Consider the following 18,719-nt stretch of genomic DNA (forward strand, 5'->3'; position numbering starts at 1 on the left):
ACTTTTCTTTGCAATTTGCTATCTTTAAAATTAGAGAAGTGTTCAACATAAATCCTAACAAGAGTCCACTCAAATGAAGATTTTTAAGTCTGATACTTCCTTGCCTCACAAATAAAAGGAGCTCCATTCATATCTGCTGCATAATATTCAGCCTCAAATACCCAAGAACTAACCAATAAAAATAGCAGTACTATTGCAAATCAATAACCAGACATCTAACTCGCTTTTCCTCATTTACTCCAGGTATATGCTTTTGAAAGCCTGGTTTGAACAGAGTAGGATGCAAAAATGTGAAGTATTTCCTGATCTCTACAGAAGAGATCTAAGTTCAGGTAACTTTTATAATGACTACAATTTGCTATTCATATGTCACCGGGCCAGGTACTGTACACACAGTGTCATTAGCCTCCCTACAATCAGAAAGGTGGACACTTACTATTTAAAAGTGACGAATTTAGACCTGGCCAGGTGGCTCAGTTGGTTGCACCGAAGGGTTGCAGGTTTGATTCCCCATTAGGGCACATATCTAGGTTGCGGGTTCGTTCCCCAGGCAGGGCATGTACGGGAGCAACTCAGATCTATCTCTCTCTCTCTCTCTCTCTCTCTCTCTCTCTCTCTCTCTCTCTCTCTCTTTCTTCCTCTCTCTCTAAAAAGCAATAAAAACATATCCTTGGGCGAAGATTAAGAAAAAAAAGATGAAACTCATATTCATGGGTTAAAACGTATCCAAAGCCAATTTTAAGTAAATGCCAGTATCTGCTGATGGCTGGCACCTCCCCAACCACACTGACACTGTCTCTCTGGTAGCACTGGACGATTACTGCTGCTGAAAGCCAAGAGCCATGAAAGGACTGGGGGAGAACACCAGCCTTTCCTGTTGCCCCGAATTCTTCCCCTGGGCCTGGGAGCCCACATGTACCTCAGTTCGGTGGCCAACCATCGTTTTGAAGCAGTGCTGGGTATCAAGGTCCCACCATTTCACCACGGTATCTTTCCCACTAAAAGGAGAAACAGGAAAAAGCATTATTAGGAAGAACCTTGAAACTAACAGGGAGACCAAGGTCTCACTTGTAGCCTTAAACAGGTAAGGTACAGCAATGTCTACCGCTGCTACTCTCCCCAACTTTCTTTTAGAAAGTAAAGAACCTGAGCTTGCCAAAACCGGTTTGGCTCAGTGGATAGAGCGTCGGCCTGCGGACTGAAAGGTCCCAGGTTCGATTCCGGTCAAGGGCATGTACCTGGGTTGTGGGCACATCCCCAGTAGGAGATGTGCAAGAGGCAGCTGATCGATGTTTCTCTCTCATCGATGTTTCTAACTCTCTATCTCTCTCCCTTCCTCTCTGTAAAAAATCAATAAAATACATTAAAAAAAAAAAAAAAAGAACCTGAGCTCTCCATGTGAATATTTTTAGGTATGGTATGGCTCAATTGGTTGGTGCATCGTCTCACGCACTGAAAGGTGTCGGGTTCGATTCCCGGTCAGGGCATGTGGGGGAGGCAACCGATTGATGTTTCTCTCTCTCTAAAATCAGTAATAGGTTTCATCTGTAAGCCCATCATGTTTATCATCACAGCAGGAACATTCTCGCACATTGTCCAAGAGAAACTTCTTAGCTCTCCCTGCTCCCTAGGCTCCCATGTCATTTTTCTGTCAAAGAAAGTGCTGCCTCGGTGAAGTCGATAAGCCTTGATTCCTTCCAATCCATTTCTGTATTTAAGGCCTACTGCCTGAATTATTTTAACAGCTCTTGGTCTGGTTGCTCTGCCCATTCCTGTTCCCTTGTCACATCCAATACACTTCTGTCCGATAATCTCAATTTCCTAAGTTCACACCAGACTCAAAATCAGGTTCTTCATCAGCACCCTTCTCAAAACCTCCCATCATCTGGCTCTAAAATTCCCTGCCAATGGGCTCTACTCTGCCCTGCTCCCTCACTAATAGAAATCTAATTAAATCCCCTTTCATGACCAAAGTGGGGAAAAACAAAACAAAAATCCATTTATAAAGTTTTTCCTACAAAACCCCACCTCCATTATTTTCCCTAAACTATAATGTGCATATTCCAGTAGATCTGCAGTCATTCCTACTCACAGAATCTATTATTGGAACAGGACACAATGGTGTTCCACTCTCCCCACAGGAACAGCCCACCACTGGCATAGCACGCATGTTTCTTCTCAAGTTCCCGAGTCATTCCTATGGCTCTTTTGGCTACTGCCTGGCAAACCTCAGGACCGCACTTTCCTGGGTAGCCATTCCTCAGGAATGATAATTGTTACATTAGGTTAACCCTATGCAATTGCTGATATCTGACCAATCATTTTTGATCTACATAAATGAAAATTTCAAATGGTTCAACCTAGTAGATGTCAGAAGGCCTAAATACAGAGCACGTCTCTTCTCGACAGGCTAAACAAGCGGTCGCCAACCGGTGGTCCGTGGATCAGTGGTGGTCCATGAGCTCCGAAAGGTTGGCGACCACTGGTTTAAGGAAACCTTTGGAGCAGCGGTCGCCAACTGGTGGTCCGAAAGATTGGCGACCACTGGGCTAAACCAAATACTTAGTATTCACCTCTGCCCACTGCCCCATATTGTGATTTCCTACTTTCTGGGGATCCAGAAAGTGGACAGCTCATTCTATAGAAGGCACATCAAGAGGTGAAGGAACATGGAAAAGTAGGTATCAGAAAATAGAATTTAAATACTAGAACATGAGCTTGAGTGTAGGGTGGAGAAATGAGTAACATGGAAAAGTAGGTATCAGAAAATAGAATTTAAATACTAGAACATGAGCTTGAGTGTAGGGTGGAGAAATGAGTAAGGAATGGAGCAAATTCCCTCTTTAAAACCCTTCAGCTAGAGAACTGGAAGCGAAACTTGTTTCTTTACCTACTGACTAGCAGGTTCTTTTCTCGTAGGAACAATGCTTGTGTGATGGCGTCCTTGTGCCCCTTTAGACGGTAGAGGCCACTTTCATTGATCACGTCCCACACAATAATATCTGTGTCCTAAAGGGATCAAATAATATAGAACCTTCTTTATCATATAAAGGGCTAACAATAGGATGTAACATTTTTATTACAAATTTTTATTATATATTCCTTATAATCACCACAGACACTTTGTTTTATGTTCTTCCAGTCTTGATGTATATATCCAGGTTGATAATTTCCTATTAAACTAACACCATGCTATTCATTAGAAAACCCTCCCCTTTTTTCACTTAATGCATTTCCATTTTTCCATGTCTTTCCAGACTGCTCTCATTTTTTTAATGGTCTCTTAATCCTAAGGATATACAATAATTTATTTAAAATTTTTTTTTTCTATTTTAGCCATTTAGGTAGTGTCCAATATTCTACCATTACAAATATGTGGAAATGAACATTCTTATATATCTTTGTATATATCTCTGATCAGGATAAATACTATGAAGGGAAAGTCTTGGGTTAAAAAGTATCCCTATTTTTCAGGTTTGCAACTCAGATCATCAAGGTACTCTCCAAAAAGGGTGCACCAATCTCTGTGTCCAGCAGAGGTAGTACCACAAGACCCATTTCCTCATCCGCTCAGCTCTGGGCACTATCAGCTTCTCAAAAACCACTGCCTATTTCACACGCTATAAATGCTGCCTTGCTCTAGCTGGTTTGGCTCAGTGGATAGTGTTGGCTTGTGGACTGAAGGGTCCTGGGTTCAATCCTGGTCAAGGGCACATGCCCAGGTTGCGGGCTCGATCCCCACTGGAGGACGTGCAGGAGGCAGCTGATCAATGATTCTCTCTCATCATTGATGTTTCTATCTCTCTCCCTCTCCCTTCCTCTCTGAAATCATAAAAATATATTTTAAAAAATGCTGTCTCAATATTTATTTGCCTTGTATTTTCTGAATACCAATGAGAAGTTCTGTACACGGTCTATGGTGATTACTGACCATCTGTACCTCTCTCGAACCGAGTCCTGTCTTTTGTCTACCTTTTTGGGTCTTATTTTCACTTTATTGTTAAGAGACAAATGATATTAAAGCTTTCTTCCAATATAGAAAATATTACATGCTTTCCCCCCATTTTATTGAGAACAAACTGCTATACATCACTGTGTAAGTTTCAGATGTACAGCAAAATGATTTGATGTACACATATTGTGAAATGATTACCACAATAGGTTGAGCTAACATCTACCTTCTCATATATATACCCAAAAAAAGAAAAAAAAGGAAAAATATTTTCTCCCTGTGATGAGAATTCTTAAGGTTTACTTGTAAACAGCTTTCCTATATAGTATTAAAAGTACAAATGTTTTAAATTTCAGTATTCAAATCTATTGATCTTTTTTCTTTTATAGTTTCTTTGCTGATATGTTTGAAATCTTTTTCCACTTGGCACCAGGTACCTATTTACTTACACTATCTTGCAGTTTTCTTGAAATATCAATCACTCTTTAATATTATGGCATGAGGTAAAGCTTTAACTAACGCCCCCCCCCCCCGTTAGCCAATTGTCTAAGTACCATTTTCTACTCATCAGAAATATCATCTCCAAAATATACTCATTAGGAATAAGAAAGATTTGTTTCTGGAACTTTCATTAAGTTGTAATAATTACCTATTTTGTATTGATACGAGATTAGTATGTTTTCAATCATGACTTCATAGTGCATTTTAATATCTAAAACCTCCTTTAAAAAATCTAATCCTGAAAAAAAAAAAAAAAAAAAGAAACCCGTAAAACTGAAACCCTCTTTTATTAGTCTTCTTTCCCAAAATCCTAGGGTTTATGATTCATTTGTTTTTCCATAGATGCTTTTAAATTATTTGATCACGTTCTAACAACAACAAAACCCATTGGGATATTTATTTAAATTGCTTTTACTATTCTAGTTAGAAAACACTAGCATCTTTTCAATACTTTGTCTTTATATTCAAGTACATGGTTTGTGTGTCTATTCAAATTTTGTTACTTTCTTTAGTCAAGTTTCATAGTATTTTTCTGTCTGTTACTTAATAAACCATTGTAAATGGAATCTTTTACATTACATTTTCTAACTTTGAGACATAGGAAAGCTACCAATTTTACTAAACTCAATGGCAAAGAATGATCATTTTGTCTCTGCCCTTGTGTACTATTTGGGCAGCACTTCCACAATGATGTTATATAGCAGTTACCAGGGGCACACTCATCTTGTTCCTAGAGCTAATTGGCTCTAATCAGAGACTATGACAGAAAACAAAATGAACCTCCCCATTCAGACCCATCCTTCTTGCTGTTTCTACCATCTACACTGTTGTGTACCCAATGTGCCCATTGTTCAACAATTTTTGTGCACATCCTGCTTAAGCATAGATTAGTCCTTTACTAGATCAAAGTCTGGGCACTGATTCAAGGTCTCACCTTGGACCCAGATGCCAGCCTGCCTCCCAGCTGATCATACTTCAAGGAAGTGATGGCTGCTTTGTGTCCATTGAAGGTTACATTTCCTTCCCCACTCAGGAGACTGAAGATTCGAATAGACCCATCCTCATAACCAACAGCTAAGTGCAGCCCATCTGGGGAGGGGCACAAGCAAGTGACTTCTTGTTTAAGCCCCTGAAGGATAAGGATCTGAAATCATAACAGTAAAAATAAAAGTAGAGGAGTTAAGCATGTCATCAAGGGAAGAGTGGGAATAATCAAGCACCATAAAATTAAGAGCACCAGAAACTCCAAATCAGTCTTACAAATAATAATGACACTGGAATCCATCTCAACTTCTTTAATATAGGAATTATTAGTACTGGGCAATGAAACATTCAAGAAAAGGCAAAATTATTTTTTCCAAAGCTCTACATTAGCATAATACATGCAGAAATTTCCTAGGCAATAGCATGAATTACTAAGTTCTTATCCTATGTCATGAAGTGGTTTTCCATAAAGGGTTGTGAGCACATCCTTGGCTTAACACAGCCCCATCTTATAAGAAACCAACCTATGTGGCACCAGAGTGCTATCGTGGTTTACCCCCAAGGGACCCTGCCCAGCAACAAGTATCCAAGTATTAACTTCTTGGAAGTCACACAGTGAGTGGACAAGTCAAAAGGCCTGTATTTAGTTTGGTAGAAGTGGTAGGCTTATGCGTTTAGAGTTACACAAAGTCTCAAAGCCTAGTTTAACAACCTGAGCGTCATCTGAATAAGTAAGAAAGAGATTCAGTCAACACAGCAGAGAACTATTTCTTTTAAATGCCTCAATTTTATAACTGGCTGTGAGGGCAAGTAGAAGAACCTGACAGATAGATAAGTGGCAAAGCAGAGAAACACACACATGGAAGGAATAATGATTACAAATAATTAACTGTAAGTATCACTAAACATAGATTCCTAAGAGGTACGCTCCTCTTTGGTGGTGGTTTGCAGAGGTTAGTATAGAACACACTAGAACCTGATACCCGGCTATCTAGAACCAAAGAAAAAAGATTTCCCTTCCAGGGACACACACATACAAAATCTGGGCATGAAATGGGAGCTCTCGTGCTTCTGCCTCTCCATCCTCAAACACCCACATGTCAACACGGACCCAGGAGGTTTCTGGCTTACCTTCTCTCCTTTTCTCAAGTCCCAGATGAAAACATGCTCACAGGCTGGTACTGCCACGTAGCGGCCTTTTTCCCCACGAAGTGTCACAAAGACAATATTGCCTTTCTGGCTGCCAATGAGGCCAAAGACTGCACTGGCAACATAGCGAAGGTACTGCTTGGTGAGCCCCATGTTAGCTCTGAAACCACGGGTGAGGCAGCTGCACAGGCAAACAAAGAAAACTCAGTCCTTTGGGTACGTTGGTTCTACTAGGCTAGCAAACACCAACTGTTTATCATGTGGTTAACTTATACAATAATTCATGACATAAAATATCTGGACATCTTATTTTACTCATCCATGATTCAACATGTCATCCCTCATTCATCAAGTTGCAAACTGCTCACATTGTCATGCCCCTCTCACAGATATCTGATCTATGGCCTCAATGTCACTAAATTAGCTTCTGTCCATTTAATCACCCTCTTACGTTTTTACACCGAGACTGAGAGCCTGAGATTGAAAATATTTATCAACGAACATTTATTGTAAACTAACTAACTAGGCAGGTACTGCTGTAGATGCTAGATACAGGTCAACAAACTCCCTGACCTCGCAGCACTCACCTTCTAGCACAGTGATTCTCAATCGCTGTAAGTACCCAGCTCACCTGGGGCTCAGGAGAACTGATTGCAGGGACCCGAGCCACCTCCCCTCCCCAAGGCCCATTTCTGACTCAGTAGGTCTGGGGAGGGGCCCAAGACTGTCCATTTCTAACAAGTTCCCCAGTGCTGCTGTGGTCCTCGGTTTGAGATCTACTGTTCTAGTACAGTCAGGGTAGCCCCCTCCCCTTGGCACAGAAAATGGCACAGCAACTTGGCAGTTTTTGAAAGATGTCATAGTTCCCACACTAAGTCAAATTCACTGAAAACACTGGTTATGGATAAAAGAGACAACACGTGAAGGAAGTAACAAGCCAAGCCCACATGCGCTTGACATGGTAAAGTGAAAAGCCAGCCCCCAAACACCCACGCAACTTAAAAAACACAGGAACCACTCACTGGCCCCATTTTTCTTAGCAAAGTAACCACCGTAAAACCAGTTAAAAATCAAGGGAAGATAACATTCACGTGGTGATAATGCCCTTAACCTACGCCATCTATCAACACTTCCCCAATTCATCTGATTCCCTAACTGTAGTTGTTCCTCGTGATGGTCCTTGGCCATCTCCCGATTCTTCCCACAGTACTTTCCTTGGAGACGTCATAGAGACTGCCTCCGCCACGGGACTACTCATCTCTATTACCAGTCCTGTCCACATCCCTCAATACTGATTAGACACCCCCATTGGAACACCTTGCAGCATCACGTTTAACACGTCGAAAAACAAACCTACTTTGCTTCCTGAACCTCTGTTGTTGTTTTTTCTGACTTTAAGACACACAAACCTCCTCGCCATTCAGGCTCAAAACCTTGTAGTAACCTTTGGCTCATTAATAAAAAATATTATAGCGGCCAACACGTGCTTACTATAGCAGCTTCAGGACTTACGATGGGCGGGGGGCTTCCCAATAAGCCCCTTGTATTCCTGCACATCGAACCGCCTTTAATACACCCAACCTGCAGAGCAGCACAGCTCAGCCTCCAGGTGGGCACCGCCCTCTAACATGACCACATGTGTAGAGTATCGGCTGTTCACTCTCGGGATCGCGCGGCGGCCTGGGAGCGGGGCTCACTGCCCAGCTCACGAAAAGCATGGAATCCTACGGCACAGAGCTGGTCCGGGAGAAGATCAAAATTCACAGTACAGTTTGCATGGCATGCACACCCCCTTTCCCACTACCGAGTAGAAAAATCCCGAGTCGGGACTACCTGTGTGTGTTGACGAATATACGTACATAACCGAAAACCGTATACAACTGTGTAGTCACCTGCAGCCATGGAGTCCCTTAAGTGGGTTCATCTTTGTAAAACACTTACAGCACCTCGCATTTTGTAAATATCGATATAAAAAAAATTCTTCACCATAACCTTCCACGGTAGGTACTGCTGTTATTCCAATTTTACAGACCAGGAAACCAGGCGGCGACGGGAAACAGCCCAAAGCCAGACCCGGCCCAGGCTCACGCCAGCATTCCTCTGGCCCACGACGCTCCTCGCGGGTCGGGAACTCCCACCTGTCTCCCCGAGGAGGGCCTTTTCCTCTCCCCCCACCACTTCCGGCTTTTTATCACTGAGTTCCGGCACCAGCTTCCCATCTAGCACTGCCGCCGGCTCTTCACTTAAAAGTCGTAACGCTACCAGCCTCATCTTTTCACGTGCGTTGCCCTGAACCCAAAGCCCTCGAAAGGGCTAAACGGTGTGCAGTTCCCAAGACTCCTCCTCTCGGCCCCTCCTCATGCCTCACAGAACCTCTCAGGTCGGGCAGTTCGGCTTCCCTCCGCGTCCTGCCACCTGGCCTTCACGTTGTCCCTGTCACCGACAACAAGCACGCTCCCTCTGCCTGTTTTAATCGGCCATTTCCTCCGAGGCCCGCTCCCGTCGGGGCCAGTCCACTTCTCACGGCCTTGTCCGCAGCCTCCGGCTTTACCGTCCTCCACACGAGGCATCATCACTGGGCTCACGGCCTCACCTGCCTCGGCACCCCCACCGCCCCTGCGCCCTGAGCCACAGCCCCCCCGCGCCCCAAACATGTTGCTTCCACTGAGGGGCGGGACGCCCCTACCTAAGCCGAGCCTTCAGTCTGGAGAGGGTGAGAGGAATTCGCACACCGGACGCCGCCGGAGCGTCCTCGGGCGAGCCTGTGCACCCGCCGACCCCGGGCGCCCGCGCGCGGCCTCCGCTACCACCGCCCAGGTGCCCCTCCACCCCAGCGACCGACCCCAACTCCCCCTCGCCTCGTCTGCTAGTGACAACCACGAAGGCCTCAGCCAGGAAACAAAGTCGAGGAGCGGAGCACCCCGAGTCCTCACCTCAGCCTCCACGAGGCGCCGGGCTGCTCGGGACCCGCCCCTTCCGGTCCTCCCCCCCACTCTCTTCCAGCCGGCGTTTCCTAGGCCTCGATAGGCGGAAATGACGTAAGAGACGGGCTCTGATTGGTGAGCACCGGCCGGGAACGGAAGTCGGTGTTTCGCAGCCCAGAGCTTCTGCAGCTGGTCACTCCGGCTTCCAGGGACTTGGATCGCCTTACCCTTCCAGCTCCTGGAAGAGTGGTCCGGGGTGCCGATCGGCGGCTTCCTATGAGGAGTTCAACCCGCCCCGCCTGCCGCCCGGATGGGACCGCGGGAGTGAGGTGAGCGGCGGGGCCGAGGCCGGGAGGGGAGGCGGGGCGGAGCGGGCCGGGGGCGCACTGGACTCACCCCGGCTGGTGTGCGGGCAGAGGGTCAGTTCTGTGGCTTCTCTGGAAGAATGATCCTTCCCCGCTGCTGGGTTCCTCTTTCCCGATGCGCCGTCCTGGACGGCTTTTCCGGGAGGAGAGAAGGTAGGCAGACCCGGGCACAGGGATCGTGATGCTGTGGTCACGGGGGAGGCGCGTGCCCTGGGTGCGGAGAAATGGGGCGCGGGAGCCCTGCGGGTTGTAGTCCCGGAGTGGGATCTGTATGTTGCCCCTGTGGACTGGGCGTCCCGTGCCGAATTGTCTGGATCCCGGCAGCCCCTGGAGTGACATTGGTCCGGCTTTGTGTTTCCGCTCCCTGGCCGCTGGAGGAGGAAGTGACCCGAGCTGACGCCCCCTCGCTGGGTAACTGAGGCTTAGGTGCTCTTGCAGTTCTGTTCGCCTGTATAGTTGGGCGGCACAGAAAAGTTCAGAAATGAGTCCTGGTGTCTATAGCTGTGGAAAAGGAAAGCTAACCTGTGCTTCCGTAGAAAACGGAGTAGGCTACCTACTACCTAGATCACACCCCTTGGATGATCTGATGCTAAGAAGGCTGTTGTACACCTGTGTAAACTGTAGATGACTAATCTCAGATTTAATAAAACTTAGTGTAAGAGCAGCTGTGACTGAGTGCTAAGGTTATGCATCTTATAAAGTTCCCAATACATACACTATCCAAGAGTAGAACCCTAGTTTCTTATTTAGATTTAAAAGTGCTCAAAGTATTAATACTTATAATTGAAGATAGTAAAGTTCTTTTAATGTGGTACTGCTAACTCACCCTTACAGTATGTGCTTTGGGTGTTTTTGAATGATGATGTTGAATTGGACCTGTGCCCTTGACACAGTTTAGCAATATGTTTGTTATACTCTATTTATTGTTGACATATTTGACTGCTTGTTTGTTTTTCCATCTAAGTAATTTTGAAAAAAGAAACGTCATTCTTTCCATTTGCATAGAATGACTTAAATATAATGGATTTGATGTTGGGATAAAGGTAGTGTGCACAAATATCTAATGTACCCCGAATAAATATTGAAATACAAAGACGTAAAGAATGGTAAACCTGTAATTTATGCAAAGACAGTGAAAATGAACTGGTCGAAATGGGAGGTCAAGTGCAGCTGGTGTGGCTCAGTTGGTTGAGCATGGTCCCCACGCGGTTGGGGCACATGCCATGCAGGGGTGGGGGCTCCGTCCCAGTAGAGAGCGTTCAGGAGGCAGCCAGTTGATGTTTCCCTCTCATCCATGTTTCTATCGCTCCCTCTCCCTTCCTCTCTCTGAAATCAATAAAAACATTTTTTTAAAGGGCGATCAAAAGCAAGGACCAGCTCTCTTTGTAATTTTATCTAGGCCTATCTAATCAGTGTAAGCATTTTGAAGAATAAGTACTACACAGATATAAATGGAAAATGATAGTTTTCTTTTTATCCAGACAACAATCAGGTTGTTTTGAGACAGTGATCCAAGGTGTTCTGCTTAATTCTATTGTCTTTTTTTTTTATTATTGATGTTTTTAATAGAGAGGAAGTAGGAGAAAGAGAGACATCAATTTTGTTGTTCCATTTACTTATGCATTCCTTGGTTGATTCTTGTATATGCACTGACCGGGGATTGAACCCATCCTCTCTCTTTACCTGAGCCCTCTGATTGCATTCTTTCCATCACTAGGATTCTTAATCTGAGTCTGAGAACCCTCTCAAATTTATTTGGAAGTATGAGCTTATGTGCTCACATTTTGGGTGATGAAAGGGTCTTTATTACTCATGTGATTTTCAAAGGGGCCTGTGACCCCAAGAATGTTAAAAATTATTGTTCCTTAAGGATAAGGAATCAGACTTTCCTGCCTTGCTTGGCTTTGGGGCTCCTTTTGCATCGCTGGGGAGGAGGAGATTTAAATTTCTTTTTGGTTAGAAAGTAAATTTCTGTTTAGAGATGGAGCTGAAAAAGAACTTCCCCTTTGTTAAATGCCATGCAACTCTGCCCTACAAATAGTGCTCTGACTGTTGCTTACTACTCATTTAACATCCAGTATCTTGTGGGTCACAATGACTTAAGATCTGGGAAGAAGGTCTAACAAGATGAGGTTGGAGATAAAGGAGAACCCGGAGTGTGTGCTGTCAAAGAAGATAATATCGTTTCAGGAAGGAAATAATCAATAGTAAATGCAGCTAAAAGTTGGTTAGCTCTTAGATTCCACGTTTGGGGAGTTATTGTTGACTTTGAAAGGGCAGCTTTAGCATTGTTAGAGAGGTGGAAACAAAACTGCAGTACGTTGCATAAATGGAAGAATAGGAAGCAGAGCTGCAAAACAGATTACTTTTTAAAAGTTCAGCAGTGAAAAGAGTTTCCATTTCCGAAGGAGAAATGGGGTAGGGAAATGTTTTGGGAATAGGCAGACTGAGGGGAAGGCGATCAAGATGTTGTGAGAGAGAATTGAGGATACTGCATTCTCTTACAGAACTAGTCAAGTGGAAAGTGTGTGTAGTCTCCCTTTGTCCTCTGTTCAGCTTGTGCAGTTCAAGTCTGAATACTTGTGAACAGATCAATAGAATTGTGCCTCCAGTTTCGAAGGCTGATTCGATGGACTAAATACAAACTTGTGGATAAAAAATAATCTTCTCAAGCAGTTTTATCCTGGTATTGAGAGTAGCAAATAAAAATAATCTTCTCAAGCAGTTTTATCCTGGTATTGAGAGAGTAGACAGGCATGTGCAGAGCAGGAACCTTATTATCTCTTACTGCTTGATTGAAGTAAACTCCCTGCTTCTCATTCTGTATTTTGCCACATTATCATTAGACTGAGCTCTTTAAATTGTACGTATTACTTATCTTACAGCACCTAGCTCTTCCCCCATTAGCCGACACTCAGTGAGTGTTGAATGAATATTCCTATGTTTCTGGAAAGAAGAATTGGTGGTCCCTGTGATTATTTTAGTGTCTGTAATTCTCTGAAAAGAATTTGTGCTTAAATAATCCCTCTTCCTATTTTAGAAAAGCTGGAAGAAATTTAGAGAGAAAAAAATTAGCAATCCGTTGTTGTACATTGATTTTTATGGACTGTATAAGTGACTATAATAATACAATATACTGTTAGAGCACTTCACAGTAGGGTTTTGTTATTTGCGCTAATGGAAGTAAAGTAGTATCTGTGCTTCTCTATTAAAACATTGGTTTCTGCCCTAGCTGGTTTGGCTCAGTGGATAGAGCGTCGGCCTGCGGACTGAAAGGTCCCGGGTTCGATTCTGGTCAAGGGCATGTACCTTGGTTGCGGGCACATCCCCAGTGGGAGGTGTGCAGGAGGCAGCTGATCGATGTTTCTCTCTCATCGATGTTTCTAACTCTCTATCTCTCTCCCTTCCTCTCTGTAGAAAATCAATTAAAATTTAAAAAACAACAACAACAAAAACATTGGTTTCTTTTTCTCTGAAGCTACAGTCTCCCGTGAATATTGAGTTGCTGAGGAATTTGGGAAAAGACGAGCTGAAGTTCCCATTCCATGGATCCCTTGGGTGCACCTTCCCAGTTTGTGGATGTGGATACACTGCCAAGCTGGGGTGACTCTTGTGAAGATGAACTAAATGCTTCTGATACTGCAACCGATGCAGACACCATTAGATCACCTTTTCTTTTTAACAAGACTATCAATGGAAAAGTGATTCTTTGGTAACTCTTTGGTTAAATCATATCACGATATGATAATACATTCTCAGAACTTCTTCCTAATTTCTTTTTTCTGAGTTTCTTCTAAACTTTTTTTTGTAAGCCCTAGCATTGTTGAAATGGTGCTTTGCATAGACATATGTGCCTCTATTAAGGTATAATTGACATACAAGAAACTGCACACATTTAAAGTGTACAATTTGGTAAATTTTGACATACGTATACACCCATGAACCCATCATCACAATCAAGATAGTGAATATACTTATCTCCCCCACCAAATATTTTTTGTGTCTCTTGGAAATCCCTCTCTCCTGCCTTCCCTGCCTCCACATTCCCCAAGCTACCATTGACCATTCTGGCACTATAGATTAGTTTGCATTTTCTAGAGTTTACTACTTTTTAGTCTGACTTCTTTCATTCAGCATAATTATTTGAAAGTTCATCTATCTTGTTGAATGTATTAGTAGTAATACATTATTTTTTATAATAAGCTTTATCGAGATACAATTCACCAATTTAAATTATACGAGCCAGATATCACCATCACCACTGTCAATTTTAGAACATTTTCATTGACCCGAAGTTCTGTACTCATCAGCAGTCACTACCCTCTTCCCTTTTCTCTACCCCCAACCCCCAAATACACACATACACAATCTCTCAATTCTAGGCAACCACTAACCTACTTTCTCTCTATATAGCTTTACCTATTCTGGACATTTACTATACATTGAATCAATTGCGACTTAGTGTAATGTTTTTAAGATTCATCCATGTTGTAGTTTGAATCAGTACTTCATTACTTTTTATGGCCAAATAATATCCCATTGTATGGATACACCACATTTAGTTTATCAATTTATTAGTTGATGGACAGTTTAGTTGTTTTCATATTTGGGGTATTATACACAGTACTGCTGTGTCTAAACTCTTTACACCAACCACTTCTGCACTATGAGCATTTTATTATAATGAAACAAATGTAAAGGAAGCAAAGGAATAACATGGTTTTATTTGTTTTAGACTTGTAGGAATTGCTTTACATATCTATCTAGGATGCCAGATTAGTCTTTCTGAGAGTAGAATGTTTTGAAAGAATTAGAAACCAGCTTTCTTATCTCCTCCTCATCCCCACACTTGCTCTGTATGTATTGTTTGCTCAGGAAAGGAGATGTGGCATTGCTGAACTGTACAGCCATTGTGAATACCAGCAATGAAAACCTCACAGATAAGAATCCTGTGTCAGAAAGTATCTTCATGCTGGCAGGGCCTGATTTGAAGGAGGAACTCCAGAAACTTAAAGGTGAGTGGATTTTCTTAAGGATGTATTGCTTAGGAAGAGCCTGGGCAGGACATGGTGGACGCTGGAATTGAATGAAAGCAGTCTGTCTGGCATCCAGCACTGCCTTTCAGTACCACCCCTTTCTTCATATTGATTGCCCCATTTCCGCACAGTTAGGTTCCCCTGGGTTGCTAAATCAGTTACTTCTAGGTCATTGACTGTCTACCCTCCAAAATTTTGATGCTTAATTTGCTTCACGTTCTCTCCCATTCTTTTCGTCTCTGTTTTCGTACCTATTGTATTGCTCACTGTCATTTTGGGAACAGGTAAATGTGTTTAACCCATGTTTTTAACGGAAATTTCTCAACGTTCTTATTCTCTGTGTCATGCATTGTTCTGTAGTTTTCTCTCTAACACCACCATGACGTATGTGCTCCATTGCTCCCAGGGTGCCGGACAGGTGAAGCCAAATTGACAAAAGGATTTCATCTGGCGGCCCGGTTCATCATTCACACAGTGGGACCCAAGTACAAGAGCCGCTACCGCACGGCAGCTGAGAGCTCCCTGTACAGCTGCTACCGGAACGTCCTTCAGCTGGCCAAGTACGGCCTTCTCGCTCCCTGGCCATAGCATGCCATACATTGTTAAAGGCCCTGGTTTTACAAGGAAGCCTAGCTACGGGAGTCAGAATTTGAGGGATTTAGATAATTCAGAGGACCCTGAAGATAGAGTCCATTGTCTTCTCAAACTTAGCAGTAACAGGAATGGCTTTGGGTGACTTGAGAATGTAACTTGTTCTCATTTTACTCAGTCTTTATGTGGAATATATTTCCCCCACATGGTGCAATTAAATAAGTTAATATCATTCTTAAATACTGCAATTGCGTTAACTACTATGGTAGATTTGTTGAAGGGACAGGGAAGGAGAAGTTAAGCTGCATTTTAAAATTAGTTGTGGATTATGGATGTTGGTAGTGTAATTTTTGTGTTTTCTGTTTGGTTGCAGAGAGCAGTCAATGTCTTCTGTTGGATTCTGTGTCATCAATTCTGCAAAACGAGGTTATCCTTTAGAGGATGCCACACACATAGCCCTTCGTAAGTAATATTGGAGATGCCGTGCATCACTTGGCTTAGCACTTCATACATGGGGTTGAGGGGCTGTACATAAATTGAGACTTAAAAATTTTATATCACTAATGAAATAATTATAGCTAAAGAAGAGTTGTTAACCAACCATGGCACCTATAGGGAAGCTTGTATTGATAAAGTGTAAACCTCTCAATTTACTTTCTTGTGTTGATATTTTTATCCATTTGAATGGAAGATTTGCTTATTAAAATGATACCAAGCTAAGAAGTATGGCCAATATTTGGGTATTTGAATCCTAATTCATAGTGGGAGCTTAATAAAAAACTGATTTCTTTATTATTACCAAAGTAATACATAATCTTTGTGAAAAAATACAAAACTATCCTATATAATATACTATGTAATAAAAGCGTAATATGCTAAGTGTCCCACTGATCGGTTGACCACTTGACCAGTCACTATGATGCACACTGACCACCAGGGGACAGACTCCGACCGATAGGTTAGCTTTCTGCTGTGGTCCAGCTGATTGGGACTGGGCGAGAGGGCTGGACAGGCCCTGGAGCTCTCCTGAGGTCCCTCCCCCGGCTGGCTGGCCAACCTCCCGAGGCTCCTTCTAGGCTGGCCAGCCCCCATTGGCCCTGATCACTAGCCAGGCCGAGAGACCCCATCGTGCAAGAATTCGTGCACTGGGCCTCTAGTATAGAATAAAAATTGACTTTCTTGTCTTAATCCTGTGCCTGCAACCAGGTCCCTGCTCCCTGTGTGTATATAGATATATGATTTATTAACTGGAGGATGACATTTCTTATCTATTGTCTTATGATTTTTGGATTTAACAATTATTTCATACATGTTTTATAAGCTAATAAATACATCTGATGTATCATTAAACAAAAAATAAATATGAGGAGCTAAAAGTCTTATATCCACCAAAAAAATTACAATGATATTAGCATGTATAGAATTTAGGGCAAGGGCTTGGCCTCAGTCTTAAATAAATAGTCTTATTTAATAATTAGCTATTTTAAAAACTAAGATCCTTACTGCTCAAGGATTTCATAATTAATTTTTATATTGTGTAGATAGAGTATTATTTATATACATTATATTAGACTGAACTTCTTGAGGAGCAGAGATCTTATCTTTTCATTGAGCAGAGACCTGAATGAAATGAGCAGTGATCCATTACAAAAATAAAACTTTGAAGAGTTTGATTTTTCTTTATATGTAAGTAACTTCTTTTTTTTTTGAATAATCTTTCTTTTCTTTTTTTCCTTAGGCACTGTAAGGAGATTTCTAGAGATTCATGGGGAGACCATTGAAAAAGTAGTATTTGCTGTCTCTGAACTTGAAGAGGTATTTTGCTAATTATGTTGCATTGTTTAAAAAATCTTACAGACCAATATCTCTTATGAATAGAGATACACAAATCTTTAACAAATTATTAGCAAACTGAATCCAGCAACATATAAAAGGGTTACCAAATGGGATTTATCGCAGGAATGTAAGGTTGGTTCAATATACAAACGTCAATCAATGTAATGCACCATAGTAATAGAATAGTGGGTAGACTAATAATAGAATCAAAGATAAAACCACATGATCTTCTCAGTAGATGCAGAATTAGACAAAATCTAACAGCCTTTCATGATAAAAGCACTCAACCAACTGGGAATAGAAGGTAACTTCCTTAACCTGGTAAAGGGCATCAGTGAAAGACCCGTAGGTGATTAGATGTGACATTGTAGGCTCATCAGTTATAACAAATATACCACTCTGGTGGAGAAATCTCTGTACCTTCTCAGTTTTGTTTTGAACCTTAAATTGCTTTTTAAAAAAGTCTTTTTTTTTTAAATGGGCAGAAGTTTTAAAAAGCCATTACTTTAGAAAAGATATCCAGATGACCAATAAGCACATGAAAAGATGCTCCACAACATTTGTCATTAGGAAATTGCAAATAAAAAACACTTTTCATTCACTAGTATGGCTGCAATTGCATAGGTAATAACAAGTATTGGTGAGGCTGTAGAGCAATCCAAACCTCATACATATCGAGTGAGGATTAAAATTGTGCAGCTGCTTTGGAAACAGTGACATTTCCACAAAAAGTTGAACTTACAAAGTCACATCTAATCACCTACAGTAAAGACAGGAGAAAATTGAAAATATTTGTCCACACAAACACTGTACATGAAATATTTATGTCAGCATTCTTCATAACAGCCCCAAAGTGGGAACAACCAAATGTAATCGACTGATGAGTTGACAAATGTGTATATACATACAATGGAATATGAAGCTGTAAGAAGGAATGAAGTACTGATACAGGCTACCGTGAGGGTGAACCTTGAGAATGTTACACTAAGTGAAAGAAGCCAGACACAAAAGCCCACAGACTGTATTCCATTTTTATGAAATGTCCAGAATAGGCAAATCCATACAGACAGAGTGGATTAGTGGTTGCCAGTGTCAGGGAGGGAGGAATGGGGATGACCTAGCTAATGAGTTCAGGTTTTCTTTTTAGGATGATGAAAATGGTGATGGTTCTACAACTTTGTGAATATACTAAAACCCATGGAATTATAATACTTTAAAAGGGTGAATTTTATAGTATGTGAATTCCATCTCAGTTTTTTAAAAAGGCTATAAAAATGGTGTCTCTTCGTATGTGTCTATACATGAAAGATGATGCAGTATTGCAGGTGAACAATAAGAAAACTGACATGTATTCTTGAATGATTCATTGTTTTTCTAAGCA

The 18,719-nt window shown here is 42.1% G+C and overlaps 2 protein-coding genes across 9 annotated transcripts in view; one reads left to right on the forward strand and one right to left on the reverse strand.

Annotated features, from left to right (window-relative positions):
• Window positions 1-9,563, reverse strand: part of WDR3 (WD repeat domain 3) — a 30,326-nt gene extending 20,763 nt beyond the window's left edge. The window contains exons 1-5 of one of the 4 annotated variants that reach the window (XM_006097478.3): window positions 9,520-9,563; window positions 6,569-6,767; window positions 5,388-5,597; window positions 2,891-3,009; window positions 920-998 (exon numbers count right to left, since the gene is read on the reverse strand). In XM_006097478.3, the coding sequence (XP_006097540.1) occupies window positions 920-998; window positions 2,891-3,009; window positions 5,388-5,597; window positions 6,569-6,739 (579 nt within the window). In that variant the 5' untranslated portion in view covers window positions 6,740-6,767; window positions 9,520-9,563. Of the gene's footprint in view, window positions 1-919; window positions 999-2,890; window positions 3,010-5,387; window positions 5,598-6,568; window positions 6,770-6,895; window positions 9,183-9,519 lie in introns of those variants that run through there. The other 3 variants (XM_023761244.1, XM_023761246.1, XM_023761245.1) reach the window with 3 other exon arrangements.
• A 104-nt stretch (window positions 9,564-9,667) lies between these two features.
• GDAP2 (ganglioside induced differentiation associated protein 2) overlaps window positions 9,668-18,719 on the forward strand; it is a 29,892-nt gene continuing 20,840 nt past the window's right edge. For 3 of the 5 annotated variants that reach the window (XR_002831367.1, XR_002831368.1, XM_006097479.3), the window contains exons 1-6: window positions 9,669-9,839; window positions 13,354-13,587; window positions 14,751-14,890; window positions 15,318-15,471; window positions 15,876-15,964; window positions 17,241-17,317. Coding sequence is in view for 2 of the 5 variants with exons in the window: in XM_006097479.3 (XP_006097541.1) it covers window positions 13,421-13,587; window positions 14,751-14,890; window positions 15,318-15,471; window positions 15,876-15,964; window positions 17,241-17,317 (627 nt within the window). In the remaining 3 variants the exon portion in view is untranslated. Of the gene's footprint in view, window positions 9,840-13,353; window positions 13,588-14,750; window positions 14,891-15,317; window positions 15,472-15,875; window positions 15,965-17,240; window positions 17,318-18,719 lie in introns of all 5 variants that reach the window. The other 2 variants (XR_002831369.1, XM_006097480.3) reach the window with 1 other exon arrangement.

This window comes from Myotis lucifugus, unplaced genomic scaffold (genome assembly GCF_000147115.1).
Source record: "Myotis lucifugus unplaced genomic scaffold, Myoluc2.0 scaffold_203, whole genome shotgun sequence".
Classification (NCBI taxonomy): Eukaryota; Metazoa; Chordata; class Mammalia; order Chiroptera; family Vespertilionidae; genus Myotis; species Myotis lucifugus.